The sequence below is a fragment of the Natrix helvetica genome, assembly GCF_964273705.1.
Source record: "Natrix helvetica genome assembly, chromosome: 5".
NCBI classification, from domain to species: domain Eukaryota; kingdom Metazoa; phylum Chordata; class Lepidosauria; order Squamata; family Natricidae; genus Natrix; species Natrix helvetica.
This window is the reverse complement of record NC_138551.1, coordinates 29,671,826-29,694,888: the sequence shown is the minus strand read 5'-3', so window position 1 is coordinate 29,694,888 and position 23,063 is coordinate 29,671,826. Positions and strand designations below refer to the sequence as shown.

The window sequence follows — 23,063 nt, the reverse complement described above, 5'->3', positions numbered from 1 at the left end:
TTGCAATTGTCGTTTACCATAGTTGTCTTACTTATAATTTGCTACTTCACAGGGTTTTTTTTAGAATTAGTTAGCAATTGATTACCATTTTCAACTCAGTAAAATTTAGTTTTATATTGTGTGTTACATGACATCCATACCAGAATTATAATTAATTTATGTACTAAAAAAATTAAATTGAAGAGCATGAAGACATTTATTCATCTTAAGAAAGCAATTTTTTTAAAAAGACTTACTAAGCAGACATTTTTTCTTTCTTTCAAAGACATATTTTCTGTTATGCAGGTTTTTTTTTTCAAAATACTACATCATTTAACAAAAATAATTTGTATAGGACATTATTTTATTTCTTAAATTATTTTTTGAAGGCACTCAAACAGTGATTTATAAGATGTTTATTGATATAAAGTCCTGAAAAAAATCTATGTGGTCACTAAATATCATACATTTCATGGTACAGTTCATATCAGATACTAATATGTAGCAAATAAGATCTTATTCTAAAGTAAAAATAATAATATGGCCTTATAATGTAATACTTATAAAGTAATGCTTATAGTACTGCTTATCCTGTTTTCTTAAATACTTGTGGTAGTAGATTGTTATAAACAAAACTAGATGCCTCTTTTCCACAATTTGGGGGGGAAATGATTTATAATAAATAGCTGCCAGTGTTATTTAGTTTTATTAACTAAATAACCTACCAAGTAATATATTAAAATTGCTTGGTTAGTCTACATAAGTAATCCAAGGAAGTTAGACTTCTAATTAAACCAGAAACAAAGGTCCTAAGGTTCTTTGAAAAAAAATTGATGCATTAATTTATTGATGCATAAATAGTTTTGCCTTTCTGAAGGGAAAGGGAGTTGAAGGTGTTGATTATTAGAATGTCTGGGAATTAGACCTTAAAAAGATGTTAGTAAAAAATTACTAATAGCAATTTCTGGGTTGAAGATTTTGAAACAACTTTTTCTTTTTAAGTCTATAGGATTTGTGAGTGATGTCTACTTATCACTATCACTGAACTTCTTAATAGTCTTTCATTCTTTGTATACTTAGTGCTCCCTGCTTCCTCTAAAGAACCTTGTTCTTTAAGTGTACAGAAATTTTGTTACTGTCCAATTACTTTTTTATTAGTGTGAATCAATCTTTGTAGCTATGATATTAAAAGAAAATGCAGCAGTGATAATCGGTAGCTGGTTATTAGTATCATGGGCTATACGTGATTCCTGATTTCTGTAAAACCAAGAATGACAAATTTCTATTAGAAAATATAACTTGCATCAGAGTGATACAAACTATATTTGGCTAGGTTTCTTGTTTATCTACATTGGTGTCTCTTCATCTGTAGTTTCTCTACTATGATCTTCTCTTGTTCTCCTTAAACATCTATGCAAATTATTTAAAAGAGACTTTTTAAATGATTTGCAGAGGGCAAAATAAATGAATGGGTCTAAGCATGCATTCAAGGAAGTCAACCACAAAGTGGTTTCTTTTATGTAAAACAAAATATTCTGGGTTGAACACTGAAAAACATCTCTGGTTTGGCTCAGAGTATAAGGAATTCTAGCAAAATGGAAAGGAACAAAGCAGACAAAAAATACACCAATAATTATGAAAATCTTGATATTCACAGTCCTCTTGCTTGCCTTTCCCAAACGTCTTGTTCTTTTGTAGGAGTTGTACAGTTCCTGGCTAATGAGTATGTAGCATACAACAATGATAACAAAATTAATCCAGAATATAAACTGGCAAATGTATGTAACAATTTCATGCCATAGTAATCCTAAGGAAGATTTTAGGTCAGCACATTTCTTCACATTTTCATATGTTGGCTTCTTGTCTGTCAAAATCATGTTTGGGAGGGAAACAGAAAACATGAAAACCCAGATAATTATAGATAAAAACTTGGCTGCTGGTGCTTTGTTCATTCTTGATGATTTGAAAGGTTTGACAGTCTTCAGATATCGATCAATCGTTATAAGTCCAAAAAAAATAATGCTGAGGTACATGGTGAAGTAAAATATGACTTGAGTTACCTTGCAAACAAACCCTCTCAATTTCCAGGAAATCAGTCTTGCATCACTGAGAATTTTGAATGGAAACGTTAATACCATCAGGATGTCAGAAATCACGATGTTCTTGAGAAAGACAATAAAATTTGATTTGCTGGGGATCTGGAAAAAAACTCCCATGGCCAGGCCATTCATGATTATGCCAATAAAGAAGATAATAGTATATAACAAAGGAAAGAGAACTGGGTTCATCTTGCTGTCTGTGGTGCAATTGCTGCTGTTTTCAGGAGGGCTGTAGTCTAGTCCCATCGTAGCTTTAATTGCTTTCTACCAAAACAAAACAAGCACATTAGTCATAAATGTCAGCTATTTTAATAAATGCTTCAATCCAGTATTTTTAAGCCCTCTCTGTACACAAGTAACAGCATAGATAGCCTTTTAATATAGAACTTATGATATAGAAAGATTTTTCAAAGCAATGATCGGAACAATGTGTCAGCAGTAGACCTGTCCTGAAACGATGTCCTTCAAATGATCTGAGGTGCAGCTGCCAGAAATGCCAGCCAGGACTCAGCCATGCTTGTTATGAATTCTAGGAACTGAAAATCCAACCCACATGGGAAGCATTAGTTTGGGAAAGGCATTGCTGAAAAGATTCTGCATGTTTAGGAATTGCAAAGTACAAATCCAAAAAGACCCAATTAAATAATGTTGCAAATAAATAATTAGCAGTTTAGGTTTACAGCTCTGTAATCCAGAGAATCAGTATATAAAATACACCGTTTCAAGAAACTAACTTTGGCCACATCGTATAAAGAGAACTTATATAAATATTCAATAGGTGGCACCTACCTCTAGCCAGGCTAGACAAACGGTATAAAAATTTATCACCTAAATGCTAGAAATGTCATCAATTTCTGGGCATCTACTACCATGTGTACTGGTCATGTAGCAAAGCAAAAGAATATTGGCAAAAGATTTGAAGATGGTTGGAGGAAATGACTGGACAGAGATTGGAACTCAAACCAGAAATATTCCTATTAGGATTTGTCAAAGAGGATTTAGGCAAAGGGTTAATATATTTAACACTACATATTTTAACAGCTGCAAGAAGAGTTTATGCCCAGCAATGGAAGAGTGGAATCATACCTAAAGAAAGAGAAATAACAAAGAAAATGCTTGACTAGGCAGAATATGATAGACTGACGCTAGAACTGAAGAACAAAGGAGAGACAGAGTACTATGAGATCTGGGATAGATTTTATCAGTGGTTGGATTTAATGACGGGAAGTTGGATCAAACAAGCACAAGGATGCAGAGACTGAAGATGCAATGTGGGCATTACAATATGCTACTTTAATTGTAATTGTAATCATGTAGAAGAGGTTAAGTATGTATATAGTTAGTAAGTAGTAACAGGTATTGAATACACAAGATATCTGTGTTATTCTCTGTATGGCAGAGAGATCACCAAGATGGTTTTACCATGTCCAATGTTTTTTTCTTTTAACAATAAAAGTCTTTAAATAAAAAAATACACCCTGTTTCAAGAACCCACATAACTGAGATTCTAAATGAAAAACTTCAACCAATTTATTGTTATAATATGTCGCTCAGAAAGTAATGTACTGACATGGAAGAAAATATAATTAACTTGAAGGAATGTCAGTATAGTAAAAAAATAAAGACATTATGATGGCAATATCATTGAACTCAGAGACCTTTTAATAGGAATCCTAGTGCTGCAATTTTCTCATAAAACCAAAACAAACCGAAGAAAACTCATTTAGTCAGTTCAAGTCAAAAATTTTCTAGCTGCTTTACTTTGATAGGCAAAGTTAATCAATGCAAGTGTAACTGGGCATACACAAATACCTGTGAATGCTGTTTTGTCCATTTATTTCAAACACTAATATTTAAGACATGTTTATATTTAAGATGCATCTTAAATGTTTGAAAGATCAGAATTTTATATATCTTGTCCAAAATAAACTGAAGTAAAAATTTGTTTACTTTTAGAAGATGTAGATTGAATTGTTCTTGGACTTCAGAACTGCAGAAATGTCCTTTGTAGTGAAGATTTTACTTTCAACATTACAGCATTACAGCAAAACAAAACAAAACATCAATAATCTGAGTATTTTAAAAGATTAAAATGTATATACCGAACTGTTCGCTTCTGCAAATCATAAGAAAGGTCTATTGAACAGAATGGAAATGCATACTAAAATTACGAGAAAAAAATATGAAGTTACCTTAAGTGGCTGGATTTTCCTTCATTGGAAAGTTACCTTTCCTGGAAAAGAGGGTTTTCTGATCTGTTTTCCTCTCTTTTTATTTTGGATTGACTATTTGCTCCAAAATAAGGCTTGTGTAGCAAACTCCATCAGCAGAGATCGGTCTTGCAAAACAGAAGTGATAGAACTGAGTGAGTCAGATCACATATGGGGAAGTAAAGAACTTAATTTTACTTTTTCCTTTAAACAGCTGGTATATAATCAATTAGAAACCAGAGGGAGGGTTCCAGTTTTTCTAAACTTACTGTCCTGCATCATAATAATAGGAGGTTTTCTGATTAAGAAAATAATTTAAAAACATATTTCATAGCCCAGTGTCATTATTCCTTTAGATTCAACTAGAAGAGCGCTCCTGTAAGCTAGTAGAGTCTGGCCCTAATCTTTTGATGCAAATCAAATTAAACAATACTTCTGAAAAACAATTCAAAATACTCACCATAATATAATTTAAAAGCTTTTTGGAAGGAACTATGCTGGGTAGCTCAACTACATTAATGAAATGAATGGCTTTCTGATTAGTAAAAGATAAGTACCTCTTTTCAGAATGGATTTAATACTGTATTCTTTGTGCATTTTTTATTATTTTATGTGAAGCCTTGTTTTAAGCTACAATCTATTGTGCAAATTTATAAACCCTGTTGATTAGAATTATGATATGCTAATATTTTATCATCATCAAGATGAATTTTCAAATTTTCATGAAATGAAAAAAAATTCTGCATGGCTAACCATTATTATGGTTGGTTGGGGTTGTTGGGAGTTGTACATAGGAAGGCTTATGATGAAATATATGAAATATCTTATAATTTATACATTCTGAAGAACTCTCCCAATCAGATTAAGAGTAGCCCCGGCTTGGGTTTACTAAATATTTAATGCATTTATTTTCTTTGAAATAATATTTAAAGACTACTGCTTCTAAATATAGAATTCTTCACTTTTGTGTTCATGATATTTTTGAAGCCAAGCCTCTCCTCTCCTCTTATTGAATCCTGAGTCCTGGTGACTTCATGGTCAGATCCATGCAGTTTTCTTGGCAAGATTTCAGAAGTGGTGTTCCATTATTTTCTTGCACATTCACAAATAATTCAGCTGGCTCCTGTGCTTAAGGGAGGAGTAGAACCTGAGCCTTTCTCACTCCTGTTCTATCATCAGACTGCATGGCTATATTATACTCTTCATTGTTTTTAATATGCATGAACTGAACATAAAGGTTTACTTGTATACATACATACAAAACTTGTACAAGCATCCTGAAGATTTTGAGAATGTTCTAGGGCAGTGGTCCCCAACCCCCAGTCCATTGCCCGGTACCGGTACACTGTCTGTAGCAGTGGTTGGTTCCGGATGCCGTTGCAACCGGTACAGTTGCAACGGGGCCCGACGTCCTCCACATGAATGCATGCAGCACATGCGGACATGCAGCACACACATGCGTCTTACCTTCCAGCAATGCCTCCATGAGCCTCCAGCTGCTCAGCGGAGCATTGCACAGGGGCTGTATGCATCATGCATGTGAATGGAAGCACCAAAGAGTTTAAAGACAGGAAAGGAGCTCAGGAGGGTGCACGGGCCCTCCGGAGCACTGTACCGGAATGGTACACGGGACTATGGGAAGGCACCGGTATGTCTGTACCGGGGCGTACCACCTGCAACCCACCACTGGTCTGTGGGGAACTGGGCCAGGCAAGCAGTGGATGAACATGCAAACATTCATTTGCACATATCATGAGATTAAGGTTTTAAGTGCAAAACCATCCCCTCCCTACCTCACACCACTGCTGCTACCCACCCACTGCCACCAGTCTGCAAAGCCAGAAAGGTTGGGGACCACTGTTCTAGGGAAAATAGGAGCTTGCTTAAAATTATGTCTTTCTCGTACCTTTTGTTAAAGTATTCAGTGGATCAGAACTTCCATTACTGAAATAATGTCAAACCCAATATAATAGCTATTTTCAAGTAGTTCCCTGTATTTTTCAGAGTATAAAATGCACCTTTCCCCCCTAAAAGAGCGTGGAAATGTTGGTGTGTCCTATACGCTGAAGTCCCGTCCCAGCATCCAGTATTTATGAAAAATGGGCAAAAAACAGGCCATTTTTTGCAAAAACGGGGGCGTTTTGCTTTCCCCCAGCCCCCAGCAGCACTCTACAGGCTTCAGCAGGGCTGGGGGAAGGCAAAACGCCTTGTCTGCTCATTTTTCACAAAATGGGGGCATTTTTGCCCTCCCTCAGCCCTGCAGAAGGCTGCAGAGTACTCCTGGGGGTTGGGGAGGACAAAAACTTGTTTTCTTACTTACCACTTTGAAATCTTGGTGCATCTTATGCACCTGTATGTCTTATAGTCTGAAAAATATGGTAATTATTTTAAAGAAGGGGGTCTGCCTTTGCTATTCCAGTACCACAGACGAACTTTTATTTCCATAATTCCCAGTCAGTCAGTTCTTCATAGAAAAGCCATGAAGAAATACACTCTTATCATTAGAAAAGTGATATACTTTATTTATTTGTCAATACCTGTTGTTTCTTTTCTGACTAAAAGGATGAATCATCAAGTCATGAATATAACCAGCGCATGATACTTCTTTATGGAGTTGGAAAGGAACGTGAAGAGGCCAGGCATCAACTGAAGAAGATTACCCGAGATATTCTGAAAATCCTAAATAAGAAAAGCACTTCTGAAATGAGTGGTAATTAACTAGCTGTTGATGCTTATTTTGCAGTGCATAGAATAGCACAGTTGTTGGTTGAGAAGGGGCATCTTTAGAACGTTTTTAAGTTTTTAATGAGTATTGCGCTTTTGAGAATAACCATTTTAAGACTGCTGTGACACATAATGTGTAAACCAATTATCATTAGCTTGCAATTGTTTTTCATAACAAATTTAGAAAATGTAAGCATATACCATACAGGGGAAGACTTTCTTACAAGAATTTGTGGCATTGTTTTGAAGCCACTTATATGAACATTGTAAGACTGTAAATTGAAAAGTATGGTGATTTAAAAAAAAAGAAGCTGGGGGTTTTCCATACCAGATTGCAATGTAATTTCATATTCTTGATTCAGAAATATATTTAAATAGAGATGCTTTTTTTTAAAAAAAATTGCTTTTGACATAAAAAGACATGACTTTTATTTACTGCAAAGCATAACAAACTTATGTTTTAGGTGGCGACGAAGGGCAAAAAGTCAGGAAGAACAGGCAAGAGGCATTTCCAACTTTAGAGACTGTATTTACAAAACTTCAGCAGCTCTCATACTTTGACCAGCATCAAGTGACAAGTCAGGTACTACTATGCTGCCATTGATGACAGAAATCGCATGGAAGTTAGAACGTAATATAAGATACATGCAGTATAAAATGGAAGTTTCCTCACAGGGAAAGAACTGCTAGATGAATACAACAGGGCTAAATTAATGAAAATTTGTGCGTGTGTTTCTGAGTATACAAAAAGGATTGGACTATGAGAAGATGCTGGAAAATGGATTTTAGATGAGTGAGTGGTAAAACAAAGAAAACATTTCAGACTAACCTACTAAATTTACTAACTTTTGAATCACATTTAATTGTTAGTTCGTCTAGAATAGGGATGTCAAACTCAAGGTCTACAGACTGGATCTGGCCCATGGGGTGGTTAGACCTGGCCTACAGGGCCACCCTGGAAACAACAAAGGACCAGCCTGTTGTTCCTCTGCCACTGAAAATGGAGTTCCATTTTTACTAGCAGAGTGCTCCGGCCACCATAGACACTCCTGACATGAGTAACCTCAAACTGGCCATGCCCACCCATCCCCCTGAAGTCAAACACAACCCTGATGTGTCCCTCAATGAAATCAAGTTTGAAAGCCCTGATCTAAAATACTTTAAATGGAGTTTCCCTATGTCATTTTAAATCACAGTTGCTAGGAACTTAGAGTCTTGATTCATACTACACTCATCACTAGAAAATTAGCCCTAGCCTGCACGAATAGCTGGAGGTGCTTGCTTTGATGCCAAACACAAAAGAAAACAGACACAGCAGCATTGCAAGCTCATTTTTGTAATACTTTCATTGCATTTCAACAGTACAATAGAGTATAAATCAGACATTCTCACCACACTGAATCTTTATAGTGATGTTGAAACAAATTAAAAGAGTTTAAAACTGTTCTGGGCTGAACTAGGAAGAATTTCAGTGCTGGTACATTTTTCTCTTTTTGGACAAAAGATGGAAAGTGGAATTTTGTACTGATTGCAAAACTTAACTTGAGGAAAGTATGGCAGGCTGGAGGAAGAAACTGCTTAAATTTGGAGGATGTCATTGTTAAACTTGGTCTGAGTTAAGATTCATATTTTCCACTAAATACCATGAGACAAGCACATAGGGCTATAACAGTTAGTAATTATGCAGGTATATTAGAAAATTACAAGGAATGATGAATTTCTAATTGCAGACAAAAATGCAGCAGTTTGGGGGTTAACTTTAACTTTAAAATTGGCTTTTTAATAAAGTTGTTAATTATTACTGTAACATTAGGTAATATTTGTACTTCTTTCTTTCTTTCTTTCTTTCTTTCTTTCTTTCTTTCTTTCTTTCTTTCTTTCTTTCTTTCTTTCTTTTTAAAATTGATTTTATCACACAATTTCAGGCAATGTTGAAAATATATGTTAAAACCTCTTAGCCCACTATAAAATAGAATAAAATTCCATCTCCCAACCTCTTTAAAATGCAATATATTAAAAAACAAATAGCAGCTGAATGACCATTGATTCTGGAAAGTTGCTTTCATGTCTTTGTAAATTACAGCAACAAGAGGGCCAAGCACCTTCCTGGGAGGAAAGTATACCAAAATATTGGGGTTACTACAGAAAAGGCCTAACTTTTCATAATATGTTGTCAAGCAATACAACCATAATAAAATGACCTCAAGACACTGAATATATGCATAACTGAAATTGCCAAGTGATATCTCTTTCAAAGAAGCAGAATGCTCACAAATACAATATACATATTTTCATGCTTATATGTGTGATTTTAAGTCATTCTTGGTTCCTGGTGACATTCTAGAGAAGGACCTGTAGTTTTGTGTTGAATTTATATTTTTCCGACAAAGAAATAAAGGAAGAGAACTCCTGGATTGGGACTTAAAGGCAAAAGTGGAAGCAGTATGCTCTGTCCCATAGTTGGGTAGACCAAGTTGCCCTGATAGACCAGTCTCATTGGAAAAAAACACTTGACTGCAGTTTCTTTGCAACAATTTTCAGAACCAGCTTGCCGTTGCCTACTTCCTAGGGCAAAGAGAGAGTGTCTAGGTCACTCAGCTGGTTTTCTACATAAAGCAAAACTAGAATGTACACTGTTCCCATTTTTTTAGCTCAGGTGCTTTTAACCACTAATCAAATTATTTAGATGGAAGTATGCATTTCTATTCCCCCTAAAATAATTCTGGGGAAATAAGTGGCTGTCCTCCAGTTTCATACCTGCTCCAAAGAAGATAGGACCATAGTTTATTGTTTCATGTGGTATTACCTGGAATTCATTTCATCAATAAACAAAAGCCATGAAACTATATACTCTAGAAATAAATTTCTTTTAATGCATCCAGCATCTACTTTTTCTCAGAGCTTCAAAGCATCAACTCATTCATGAAGCCTAATTTTCAGATACAGACTTTTTGTAGATATTCAGTTTCACCTACAATTCTACAATCTACAATTTTTCTCTGAATTAATATCTCTATAACTTTATACCTCCATCCCACCCCTTACAGTTATGTGTATGTATGCTTTCTAAATTTTTTGCTGTACTGGTTCCCACAGTGCTTCACTTTGCTAATGGGTCTGTTTGTTTTTAAACAGATCTCCAACAATGTTCTGGAGCAGATTACTAGTTTTGCATCAGGAACATCATACCATCTTCCACTAGCTCATCACATAGAATTTATCTTTGATCTAATGGAACCTGCTTTAAATATTAATGGACTTATTGACTTTGCTGTTCAGGTACCTGAAATGAAGTTTATTTATTTAAACTAGTTTATTCCAACTTTAAAACCTTTTAAGAAAACTGCAAAATATTTAAAACAATACTTTCAATAATTGGAAAGAGGCTTGCTAAGTTTTCCCCATTCCATTTTATTAATATGGAAATCTCTCTCTCTCTCCTGCTGTGCTCCTAGCCAGTTTTAAAGGAATGAATGTAAGATATTTCTCGATCCGTAGAATGTTCACTTCCCAATCAGCAGAATTTTATTTTGCATTGACCACATTGGGATCTTGTAAAATAATTAGTTGTTACGAGATAGATGAAAATAATTCATACCCAATTTAGCTGGTCAGCGCTAGGCACCTGTGTCCGTGGGGAGAGAGTGGGATCCAAAAAGGCAAGATAACAGTTGCAGCAGCATGATTAAAGTCCTTCCACTTTGCATGTTCATGTGACATCAACCACATACAAATGTAGTGGGCTTTTTTTTTGCCTCTTCCTATGAATGGCAGTGATATTGTGATAGTGATGTTAGCAATAAGTTTGCAAATGCCAGTGTGCATGCATTCCGATGGCATGGTAGTTTATTTCCATTCTCAGCTAAAATAAGGCAAAGTTTCTAGTACCTTTCTGAAGCGAAGGCACTTCACAAAGAGTAAAAATGGCTTTCACTCCTGAAGCCAGGAAACTACATAGAATTTAGAGTAATAATTACAATACTACTCTCTATCCAACTCCAGTAATACAATTTTTCGTGCTAAGAAATATCTAAATCTAGAATATGTTTCTGAGAGTCGAGGTATTTCAGATTCGCTTCACTTTTGTATACTTTAATGATTGGAAAATCTTTTTTGAAAGAGAATAAATAGAAGATTGTTCCAGCTATAGATATATTTCTGAGATAAGGGAAGATCCTTGAAAATTATTGACTTGCCTTTGTCCACAATCTATTACATTTTTAATTTATCTTTTTGAATAAAAAGGGATTGCAGCACTGTAAGAGCATTTATACATCACAGGAAGCCACAATTAAGGCCTTCTAAGTGATAAGCAATGAGTATCAGTGTAGGAGTGTCAGATCAGTGTGATGATGCTTTCTGACTACCAAGTGTTCATGGGAACATCTAAAATACACAATAATATAGATCCATAAAATCCATGTTATATGAATGGCTTCAGCTGTGGTTTCTTGAACATGTCATTTAGATCAATAATTAAGTTTTTGTTGTTCTTGGTTGAGATAATATTCTAAATAAACTATGGATACAACTATATGTAAAAGAAGACCAGGACACTTCATTGAGTGGATGTGATCAAATTAGTGTGCACTAGGTACTTTTTAATTAGGATTTGATTAGGAAGCCAGATTTTTTGCTATCTGAAACCACTGTATATCCACTTAAATAGTTCAGCCATTGCAAACAACTACAATGCAATTCTATGGCATTTAGATTTAGAGAGGAATCCTAAAGCGATATTTAACCTTTTATTTTAGCTGCTGAATGAGCTGAGTGTGGTGGAAGCTGAACTACTACTGAAGTCATCCAGCCTGGCAGGAAATTACACAACTGGACTGTGTGTTTGCATTGTAGCTGTGCTAAGGCATTATCATGCTTGCCTCATTTTGAATCCAGATCAAACTGCTCAGGTTTTTGAAGGGTTTGTAGTAGTTTTTCAAACACTAGTTTTCTAACATTAGTATGTTCAGTTTGTAATTAGGATGCAGTATTATTAGAGAGTTTGATGATAAATTTAACACCTTCATGTAATCAGAAAGGCAGAAACTTAATAGAATTAGAAATGCAAATACTCATTATTTTCCCAATCTAAGATTTTAAAGTGCCTGAAGTAGCCTTATCTCTCAGCTAATGACTTCTTCCAAAATAGGCCATGATCCGAGAAGGAAGATCTGAATTCTAGTTTAATAGATACATTTACAACGTGTTGGACAGGATACATTTCCACATATATGAATTCTTGGTTTTATATATTTTAATTCTTTTTTTGTGATTCTATAAATGTTATTTTTATAGCCTTAAAATTACACTCATACATACACACACACTTTTTATAACCAGATTAGTTTTAACTACATTGATTGAAGAGACCGTGTGTTTTGTGTTTTGTGCATATCAGCTATTATGGCTTAGAGAGTATCAAAATATTTGTAGTATCGACAGATCCATAACTTAGCTAGGGTGGATATAAAGAACCTTGTTTTAGACTCAGGTTGTATATAGCTTTAGAGTTGAGTTCCAGCAAGCCAAGATAAATCTGAAGTTGAATTAAACAATAATTGTTAAGTAATTTTATACACTTAATTTCATTACTTTCCATGCACTTGATTATTTCCCTAATCATCACATTTACAGTTATAATTTGCTGGCAACGTTTTATAAGGCTTTACATTAGAGGGTCATAGATAGCTCCAGGCACATAAGATGCAAATTCTTCATCTGGTTTGTATGCAACTGTATTTCTAGAATTAAATATAAATATTATTCCTTGTCTTGGAAATTCAGAATAGGTTTTAAGACCATATTCAATCCTATAGGTGTAAATCATGTGAAAGGACAGTACTGTGACTGACTTCTAATTTTTAATAATGAATTTATCTTTCTATAGATTATGTGGTGTTGTCAAACACATAGTCAATCCATCAGAATGCTCTTCCCCTGAAAGGTGTATTTTAGCCTACCTGTATGATCTGTATGGGTCCTGTAGCTATCTTAGAAGCAAATTTGGAGATCTTTTCAGGTTAGTAGTAACAACTTACACTTTACTTTATATTTCAACTAACCTTCATGCAACAATTCTTCTCACCAGTCTGTTATCTTTCAGATGTATGGGATCTATAGCTCCTGGAATTGGAATTAATAACACATCTGACTGTTACGAAGTATAAAGAATTTCATTCAGATGCTTTTTTACAACGTATAAAAAAGATCACGTACATGCTTTCATTTTGACTTAGATAGGCACTTCCACACGAAAAGTTTTATATGTTTTTAGTTACAATTTCCTATTACTGACATTTTTATATATTTTACCCAGTCTCTGCTAACACATTTTTACATGCATTTTCATAATACCTATATTTTGTATGCATATACACTGTTACCTGTTTTAATGTTTGTTCTTACAAATGAATTCTTTCTAAAATATAACAGAAACATCTCTGTCTGGCATTTGATACACCTATTTTCTGGTTCTGCTATGGACATTTTTATTTCATCCTTATTTATCAGTTGACCTTACAGTTAGAAGGAAGCAGTAAATAATTTTTGTAAATAAATAGTTAGAAGGAGATAGAATTTGGGAAATTTCTGTTTAATATTTTAGACATATTTCCCCCCCCCAAAATTTTCCATATTTTGGGGGGACTTGAAAGTTCCCCCCAAAAGTTCCCCTTTAGATTTCTCATGTTTTCAGTTCTACAGATTTCCAGGCAAATTTCTCATTATGAATTGTGAAACCTGTATACAACTTGGAGAACATAGCATAAGACAAGCACATTATTAAAGAAAAGGATTGCATAGTATTATAATTGATTTCAGTTAATATTTTACTTCAACCTTTTCCTGTTTTCTAATAGATTCATGAATAGGACTGGTTTCTCTGAGATATTTGTCCATAAATAAATGTATAGCTATCCTATGTAGCCATCCCACATAAAATAATTCACCTCTGAAAAAAGGAATATGAAATAAGGTATTGCTTCTTGGGGTTTTGGCTTTGCGTCTGTTGACCACAACAGGGGAAGTCAACCTTACTTTTTAAAAATGGCTAAAGTCACCTCCACCTTACTGAATTCAATTTACACAGTTTTATTTCTATTAACTGACAACTTAAAAAGTGTGGTTAGTCTGCTCTGAAGTTTAAATTACCTGTGAAAGTACTATTTTCACAAACACACATACACACACACTCACACAATATATATACTGTATATCAATCTATCGGAAGTGAACAGATATATTGTTTTTGCTGTATCATGCAGATTAGTTTTTCCAATAAGATTATGATATACGACTCAAAGTAAACATTTTACTTTTTAAAAAATGTAGAATCAGATGATCTAATTCAAAAAAATTCAAATGAAGTTCTTACCTCTGTTTTCATTGAAGCATGCTTTTATACAAATCAGAAGTTTACATACTGTGACTTCGTATGTATTATTCATTTTGATCGAAGTTCCCTTTTAAAAAAAACCTCATTTTGGAAATGAGTTATATTATCTACACTTTCTAAAGCTTCTGGTCATATGTTGAAAAGCCAAGCATGATCTCATAGTGCCTGTTTGCTGTGTTAATACTACTTCTGCAAATCTCTTAAATCTTCCACTGTGGACAGGTTGCTTAAAGGAAACTTAAAAGTATTTCTTAAAAGTTTGCATATGTTGAGAAACCAAGAGTTAAGTTTTTCCTATTGCTTTAAAAATGCACTAAAATATGTGTAAGGTATTTATTATGGGTCTTTTAATGATTATCCACTTGTTATAGTTCTAATTAGTCTGAAGGGACAAAATATGTTTTATTTAGGGCAAAATTAATTCTTAGCACAGTTTCAAAGTCAACGTCAATACTATAGTACCAAATTATTTTGTGGCTTAAATGTCTCTGTCCCAAGTTTTTATATAACTTGGCAAATATTTATATTCTTCATCTATCCACTGTTAATATCATGCCTTCAGTGGTACCCCTTATATTCTACTATCTAAAATAACCACCCCTGAAATTTAATGAACGTATAATAATGGTTTTCAGATCTTTCCTGTTCCTTTCTCTAAAGCTTTGTTGGGCTTTTAAATTACAGGAATTGAAACAATGTTAGTGTTTTCACAAAAAATGATGAAAACAAGTCAGAACTATTGTTTGTTGAAAACACTAAAAGTATTGATTCTATATCTGGAGAAGAGTTAATGTATCTGTCCAAATTGCTTATGGAACAGCAGTGTGACTTCTTTTATATATATGTGAAGAATGTGTTTGTACCTGTCAATTAAAAGAATGCCATTATCATGCATTGGAATGTTGCTGTTTGTTGGCTTATTGAGAGATGTATGAATGTGAAAAAGACTTGTCATTGTTGATTCAGACAAAGTGTATTATTATGTAAATATGTTTGAATTGTGTTTAGTTATTAAGGTTGATAGCTGAATATTTCTGAGAATAACTGGAAAGTTTAGAAAGTGGCTCAGTTTAGAACAGGAAGTAAGATAAGGGTGTAGGGTATCTTTTTCGTTGTTTAATATATTGATGAATAAAGGTAGTCAAAATGTTGTTGGATATTCTAGAGGTGTTTGGAAACATCCCTGTTTTTTAATCAGTATGCAATTGATCTCATGCTGTTATTTGATAACCCAAATGATTTGTAGTAAATATTATGCTACAACAAGGTATATGGATGTAATAATTAATACATGAAGGTAGTTTTGTTTGACCTAGAAAATGAAAGAAACATTATACATAAATGGCAGAAAGCTAAAACAAATAGACAGATTGTGTACCACTGTATGTGTACCATTGGGGAAAATGATAGTCAGTTTTAGGTGTGTCCAAATGCTAGTAGAAATGTAGTGGATAGTAATTGATCTGTTGAGAGTAATAGATATTTATTGGAATAAATGCAAATAGCTGTGTGTAAGCATGTGTTTCTGCCAACTTTATTATAGGAAAGTGAGAATTTGGGGATGAATTGCTTAGGAAGTGTGTGTAGTAAAAGAAGAAGAGATAGGGTCAGTAATGCTGAATGAATGTGGACTAAAAACAAAAATAAGTGTGAAAGAGGTGCTGGAAATCTGATAAGAGAGAAGAATAAATAAGGATCCATTATTAAACAAATATGTTCATTTATTGAAAATGATGATATGGTTGTCCATTTATAATACACAATTCTGGGCATATAATAGCGGTACTAAAAATATAACGATAAAACAATGAAAGGAAAAAAAAACAGGTACCAAGTCCAACAGCTATAGCCAGTCATCTACACAATCATATAGGACTGAACCTTACTATCCAAGCCATAGATGTGAGATTGTGCACCAGCTATATATGTAGAAGTGCTATCCCATTGAGAGTGAAAGATAACATATCAGCCGGCCCAATAGCTAAACCCAAAACCATTTTTGTTTGCTAGGATTTAGTCAGAGCCAGTTCCTTTTGACCCAGACCTCACAGCCCCCAGCCACTGGATCAACCATGAAATTGTGTTATTTGCCCCACCAAGAGTAGATGTTTATAACTAGGTATTATCTGCATACTGATTATACCTAACTCTGTACTGTTGTATGACCTTACTGATGGGGTGGGTTCCAGCAGCCGCTACTGCTGGTTTGCTCAGGGGCGCTCTGTGCACGCATGAGCAGTACCACTAAAATTGTTCTGCCCACGTGCAGAAGCAAAAAAACAAGATGGTGGCACCTAAGGTGCCACCAGAGAACCAGTTCAAGGGCGTGGCCAGCTTGGGTCACTGCCAGTTCCAGAAACCAAGGCTGTCAAGTTACTACCGGTTCGGCCAAACTGGGCCAAACTGGTAGGAAGCCACCTCTGCTTATTGAGCAATTTCATGTAGATATTAACAAACAATGGTCAGAAGCCAAAAGCCTAAGACAACTTTCTACATAGGGCTGAATCTTTCTCCTCCTACCAATTGGTAGTGGTCACAGAGGAAGGAGGAGGATCTCTCCAGAAAATGGCCTTTGACATTTTCTATTGTGAGTCCAGAAAGATATCATTGTTGATGGGTACTAAAAGCCACTAAGATATCCAGTCAGTTGCACCATTTCCATCTCAAGCCTTCCAAAAGCCATCCACAACCACAACCAATGTTCTCTCCATATGATACCTTAGCCTGAACCCAGGTTAAAAAGGCTTCAGATTATTCATCCAGTTCTCTCTATGACTGAACCTAACTTTTCTCTCAACAATGTTCCATAAAAAGAGAAGATGAAATATTAGATCATATGTTTTCCAATACAGTTGGGCCCAAGGATAGCCTCTTAAGAAGGGGGTATGCCACCTCAGGATATGAAGGTGAAGAGAAGGATTGAGATAATCAAAAAGAGAGAGAATGAAAACTTAAAAGAATAAAAGACAATATATGAAGCAGTGTATGGATGATTCACAAAGATAGATAACCACAATAAGGTGTTAATATGAACTAGATTTAGCTAGATTTATCTCAGCTTGTTCCTTTAACTTTTTTGGTCTTACTGCTTTTCTTACTGCTCTTCTAGGCTGTATTTAATGTTAATGATCCTAAAAAGGAATAGTGTTTATGTAGTGTTCTATATTTGTGTATATATGGTTCATGCTCCCTATTCTAGTGATTGAGAAACATTCTCTGTGCTTATACAGAGATATGCCTGTTTCAAAACATTAATGTTTTAAAACTCTCTCTTTACATCCCTGCCACGTATTACAGTACTGTGAGGATTCTGTTATGCATAGTATACACATAGTAATAGATAGGTTTCCTTCTGAGTTCTGGAATGAGAACTTTATAGAGAGTTGTACCATTATTTTATGGTTTTTAGCGTAAAATTTAACTGATGTTTTGTAATAAGTATAAACTACTAATCTGCCTGCTTTCAGAAAATGTGTTGTAGACCAAGGCGGAAAAAGTAAAAGCTTGAAAAAATAAATAAAGAGATTGGTATGTGTTTATAAGCATTGGAATAATGTCACCCCATTTGGAATGCACTTTGAATCATACAGCTGTGTTCAGAATAAACATTTAACCAAGAATATTTCTGGAATTGCCAGATGTTAAGTCGGATCTGTAAAGGACGGCAAGGAGTCTTTTAAATATCCAGGGGTTGAATGTTCATTTGAGATTCTTTCTCTTACCAATTAAGGGTCCTGTAAATGCTGATGTAGTTCCCCAATATATCTGGCACGGGGAAATCTCCATTCTTTTTACAAAACCTCTGCAGCAAGATTTTGACTGCATTTGCTGCCCCTCTTATTTCTTGTATGACAATGTCCAAGATGTTTGTCGGAGAGGATATAAAACAGATAGACAACTTGATGTATGGAATCATACCCCAGCCATGTAGTCATACCCTTTGCCACTTGATTTAGGTATATTAGCTATGGATTTTTTCCTTCTGAATTAATATGGGTCATATATATGTTTTTTTTCCTGCTTTTGAACTTGCTATTGAAAAGTCTTCTTACATTTTTCCTTTGTTGTACTGCAACATCTTAATCCATCACTCAATAATTGACCAGGAATTACCTGGTTTTGAGACTCATTGTTATTCATTTTTAGTAGACAATATACTGCAAGTGATCTGTTGGGAAAAGGGTTACGCAAGTGGCAAACGAGTGTGTGAAGCTCCAATTGCACAAGCAGCACATGTGCGAAACCATCCTCTCCCAACCTGCCACTTCTGCCAGTCCACGGAGCTGGAAAGGTTGGGGACCGATGATATACTTTTCAATCATGCAATTTTGGCTGGTTCAACTGTGTATTTTGTGATCTCTTTGAAAACTGGAATTTCAATTCTTCTCAGTTATTTTATATGTACAATCCTTTATGAGCAAGTGTTGCAAAGTAAATTGTACCCAGTACTCATTAGCTGCATAACTTTGCTTTGTATGAAATTGTTGTTTTCCTTGCTTGATCCTTTCTGTTTCCTTTCTTTTTTTAGTAGTGCCTGTTCAAAGGTAAAGCAGACCATATATAGCAATGTTCAACCTTCAAATTCCAATTTGTTATGGGATCCTGAATTCATGTTGGATTTTATTGAGAATCCCTCCATTCGCAGCCTTAAATATTCAATGTTGGGCAAGATTCTGAGTGACAATGCACCAAGTCGCTATAGCTTTGTGTGTAATGCACTAATGAATGTCTGCATGGGCCATCAAGATGCAGACAGGTAAGACATAAAGCTTCTTATTTAGGCAGCTTTCACAAGCACTTACCCATTGGGGTCTACAATTAGATCAAAACAAGAAAGTTAGATAAATCTATGCAAAACTAGATGTGATTATTTCATTTGTTATTGCATTTGTGCATACAAGAAGTAGGGTACGCATCATAACATGACATCTTGCTCTTGTCCTTCACTGATGATTACTTTCTTATCAGCAGGTTTTCCTGCCATGTCTCCCTTTTGTAAACTCTGGCATTATAAAATGTGCTGATATAAGATGTTCCTACAAGAATACAGCAAGAACAAAATTGCACATGAAGAATTTTGACATAGGGATTTAATCCTCTAAATTTTATTTCAAATATTAAAATAATAATGAAAGCAGGCTGATTGGGCTAAGAGATTGCACCTCATTGGCTGGACCAGCTGCAGGGTTTGATAGTTGGGAGCACTGTGAGTCCAGTCAGTGTTGACAATGGAGGGAGACCCAGTCATGCCTTTGGCCCCTGTAATGACCTGAGAATGTAGTGACCCTATGAGAATGACCTTAGGAAACAGGAGGAAGAGCTGCAGCCTAGATAACTATCATGCAAAAGTATCTCAACCCAGAGAAGGAAGAGGAAGGTGTGATGTGTTTCTGAAGGAGCCCTAGAGATCTAGTTTTCTGAAAAGTAAAAGTAAAGGAAGAAGATGTATTTGCAATGTTCTATTAGTGTAACATTATAATAAATGTATTGTTAGTACTCATGGTTTGTGCTTCTTGTCTGGACCACCCCAAAGGCCTGACAGCTCTTCATGGTGGAGTGTCCCAGGACTCTGTCCCTTTCTGTTTAATAGCTACATGAAACATTTGGGTGAGGCCCTCAGTCAGTTTGGGTTCTGATATCATTAATATGTGTATGTGCACTTCAACTCCAAGCCAGCCAGGTGATGCTTCAATGTTTTGTCCCAGTGCCAAGGTTTGCAGTGCTAGATGGAGAGGAACAAATGTAGACTTAGTCCTGCCAAGACTAAGTTGATGTGTATTATTTTGGCCTCTGGATCTGGGGATTTTCCATCTTTATTCTTGGATAGGGTTCCCCTTTCCACATGCAACACTGTTGCACAATCTAGGGACTGTATTGGACTCACAGCTTCTGTTTCAATGGCAAGGACACCTGTGGCTAAGAAGATCTTTGCACAACTTCAGCTTCATCTGGTCTGCTAGTTGTGCCTATTTCTGAATCAGTAGGTCCTTTAGTCAGTTATTCATGTCCTAATCACTCCACAATTAGGCTCTTGTAATGCACTGTAATGGGGCTGCCCTTGAAGACCACTTAGAAGCTGCAGCTAGTTCAGAATGCAGCAGTGCAAGCAGTCACCCATGTGATACTACTCCAAGCTAAACTGATTGCTAATAGCTTCTGAATACAGTTCAGAGTGCTATTTATCACCCATAAAGCCCTTCAAAACCTAGGTCCAGGATATCTCCTATGGTCTCATACCATTTGGAATGCATTGGTTTCCTCAATTAAATGATAATACGAGAAGGTATGACTTCTCTGTCATTGTGTCTGCCATCTGGAATGATAGTCCCTGAGAGGTGTTTATATCCCACTCTGATGGTGGTATTGTTACACAAGTCTAAAAATCTGTATTCTCCCAGGACTTAGAATGGGGTGTTTGTGAAGCTCTGGCTGGCTGGTTGTACACTTTGTCCAGGTGTTTAGGTTCTTTTGTTTTCCTATTTTAAATGTAAGCTGCACGGAGTTATTCTTGAGTCAGGTGGGTTCTAAATAAATAAATAATAAATAAATAGATAGATAGATAGATAGATAGATAGATAGATAGATAGATAGATAGATAATAGTTTTGACATTCCTTCCTCCAAATTTTAAAATTTGTAATTATGCTACTATTACAGTATAGTATAGTATAGTATAGTATAGTATAGTATAGTATAGTATAGTATAGTATAGTATAGTATAGTATGGTACATTTGCTTTTTCTACATAAATATCTTTTGGAAGGAAAATCATGCATGAGAATGTCCCCCGATGATGTAAAGTTTTCCAACAATTCCATCAGTGATAGAATTGCCCTAAATTCTGATATGTCCTAAATCCTAATATGCTTTGTGTGCTAAACATGAAGAAGGAACCCAGCATATTTTATGGCTTGATATGTGAAGCCAATCATTATAAGTCATTCAACCAACATTGTTGAAATAAAACTGCCTTAGCATGGTGCTAAGAAATTCATGTATGACAGATGCTAAAAATTGCATTTTTACTTAAAGCTTATGCATCTTCTTGTAAAGAAGACACAATATTTCTGTGGTATTGCTATTGGAAGATATCAGATTGTCCTGCAACATTGCAATCTCTTGAATTTCAGATACAGGACCAACGCTTCTAACTGAAATTGTTAGATAATCCATCTATTTGATAATTGAGTAGTAATATTTTAAGAAGACACTTAAATAGCTTATACCCAGAATTAATTTAAATAATATATTTTAACTCCTTATATTTTACAAGCATAGACTCATTTTTCTCTTCTCCTTCTTTACACATTTATTTTATCTAAATATGTTAATAAAAAGAAAATGTGTTTGGTTGCAGACCATTGGACACAACAAATATTTGACTGCCATGAAACTATTAGCCTGGTTTTTAAAATTTATTTTTTGTCTCCTAGAATTAATGATATTGCCAACTTGTGTGCAGAATTAACTGCTTGCTGTACAGTCCTAAGTTCAGAGTGGTTAGGAGTCTTGAAAGCTCTTTGCTGTTCTTCAAATCATGTCTGGGGATTTAATGATCTTCTCTGCAGTGTGGATGTAAGTGCAAAAGATGAACATAAAATGATAAATCTGGTATTATGCTTTTTACACATAACACATATCTTACACATATTAGTTGTTAATTTACACGAGTCATTCCTGCAATGTTCTGCGTTTTCCACTGGTTTCATAAGAGATTCTGCCTGATACCAGAGTATAAGGCAGGGGTGTCAAACTGACGGCCCTTAGGCGAGATGCGTCATGCAGGCCATGCCCACCCCAGCTCCATAAAGAGAAAAACCATTGTGATACATCACTTGATGGCAACCTGACATGGCGAGTTTGACACCCATGTTAAAAGGGAAAGCAGTAGTTTGAGAAACCTGTAACTGTTCATTGAACTCCAAGGACTTTTCTATATAGAACTTTTTATACATTGAATTAATTAACAACATTTAATAGAATGGTGGAATTATTAAAGTTGAACTAAAATTAGGGTAGCATTTTATTAATTCCTTTATTTTCCGAGTTTGGCTGATAATTCCCCATTGACAAGATAATTGAATCAAGGTATCTTGTCTTGGTATAATGTTATAATAAAGCCATTTCAGTGCAGTAGATCAAGTATAGTCTGGTGGCAGCTGGATGTATCTAACTGTTGTGTTAATTGCGATGTAGGTTAACTTAGCTGCCGAACACTGTTACTTTTGCCCCGAGTTGTATTATCTCTGTACATCAATGGTGACTTCACACTTTCAGATCTCTGACTTGCGGGATCAAAGCAAGTTAAATACGAGCAAATGATATATTGTGGCACAGAATCAGGGAAGTGTAGATCAATCAATAGAAAGAAATAGAAAACCATACAAAAGAAAACCATACTTCTACAAAATTAAATCCATGTGAAAAGATCATGTTTTTGTACTATCAAGTGAACCAACAGAAATGTTGAGCCTTTCTTTTTCTCTCTCTCTTTCTCCTTTAAGGTGAGTGATCTTTCATTCCATGATTCATTAGCTACCTTTGTTGCAATACTGATAGCTCGTCAATGTTTTTTCCTTGAAGATGTTGTTCAACACGTAGCTCTCCCATCTTTACTTACAGCAGGTGAGGTTTCAATGTGAATTAAAACAATAAAAGT

At 35.1% G+C, this 23,063-nt stretch overlaps 2 protein-coding genes across 4 annotated transcripts in view; one reads left to right on the top strand and one right to left on the bottom strand.

The window, feature by feature from the left end:
• The window catches only part of MED12L (mediator complex subunit 12L), a 211,299-nt gene that overhangs the window by 141,713 nt on the left and 46,523 nt on the right, over positions 1 to 23,063 (top strand). For 2 of the 3 annotated variants that reach the window (XM_081955782.1, XM_081955780.1), the window contains 8 exons: positions 6,851 to 6,998; positions 7,477 to 7,595; positions 10,148 to 10,291; positions 11,770 to 11,933; positions 12,900 to 13,031; positions 18,934 to 19,161; positions 21,838 to 21,979; positions 22,909 to 23,029. In XM_081955782.1, coding sequence (XP_081811908.1) covers positions 6,851 to 6,998; positions 7,477 to 7,595; positions 10,148 to 10,291; positions 11,770 to 11,933; positions 12,900 to 13,031; positions 18,934 to 19,161; positions 21,838 to 21,979; positions 22,909 to 23,029 — 1,198 coding nt within the window. The remainder of the gene's footprint in view (positions 1 to 6,850; positions 6,999 to 7,476; positions 7,596 to 10,147; positions 10,292 to 11,769; positions 11,934 to 12,899; positions 13,032 to 18,933; positions 19,162 to 21,837; positions 21,980 to 22,908; positions 23,030 to 23,063) is intronic. The other variant, XM_081955781.1, reaches the window with a different exon arrangement.
• Positions 295 to 6,854, bottom strand: P2RY12 (purinergic receptor P2Y12). Its single transcript, XM_081955788.1, has 3 exons — positions 6,826 to 6,854; positions 4,271 to 4,416; positions 295 to 2,342 (listed from the first exon to the last, which is right to left on the bottom strand). The coding sequence occupies exon 3, from the start codon at positions 2,322 to 2,324 to the stop codon at positions 1,326 to 1,328; it is 999 nt and encodes a 332-aa protein (XP_081811914.1). The 5' UTR covers positions 2,325 to 2,342; positions 4,271 to 4,416; positions 6,826 to 6,854; the 3' UTR covers positions 295 to 1,325.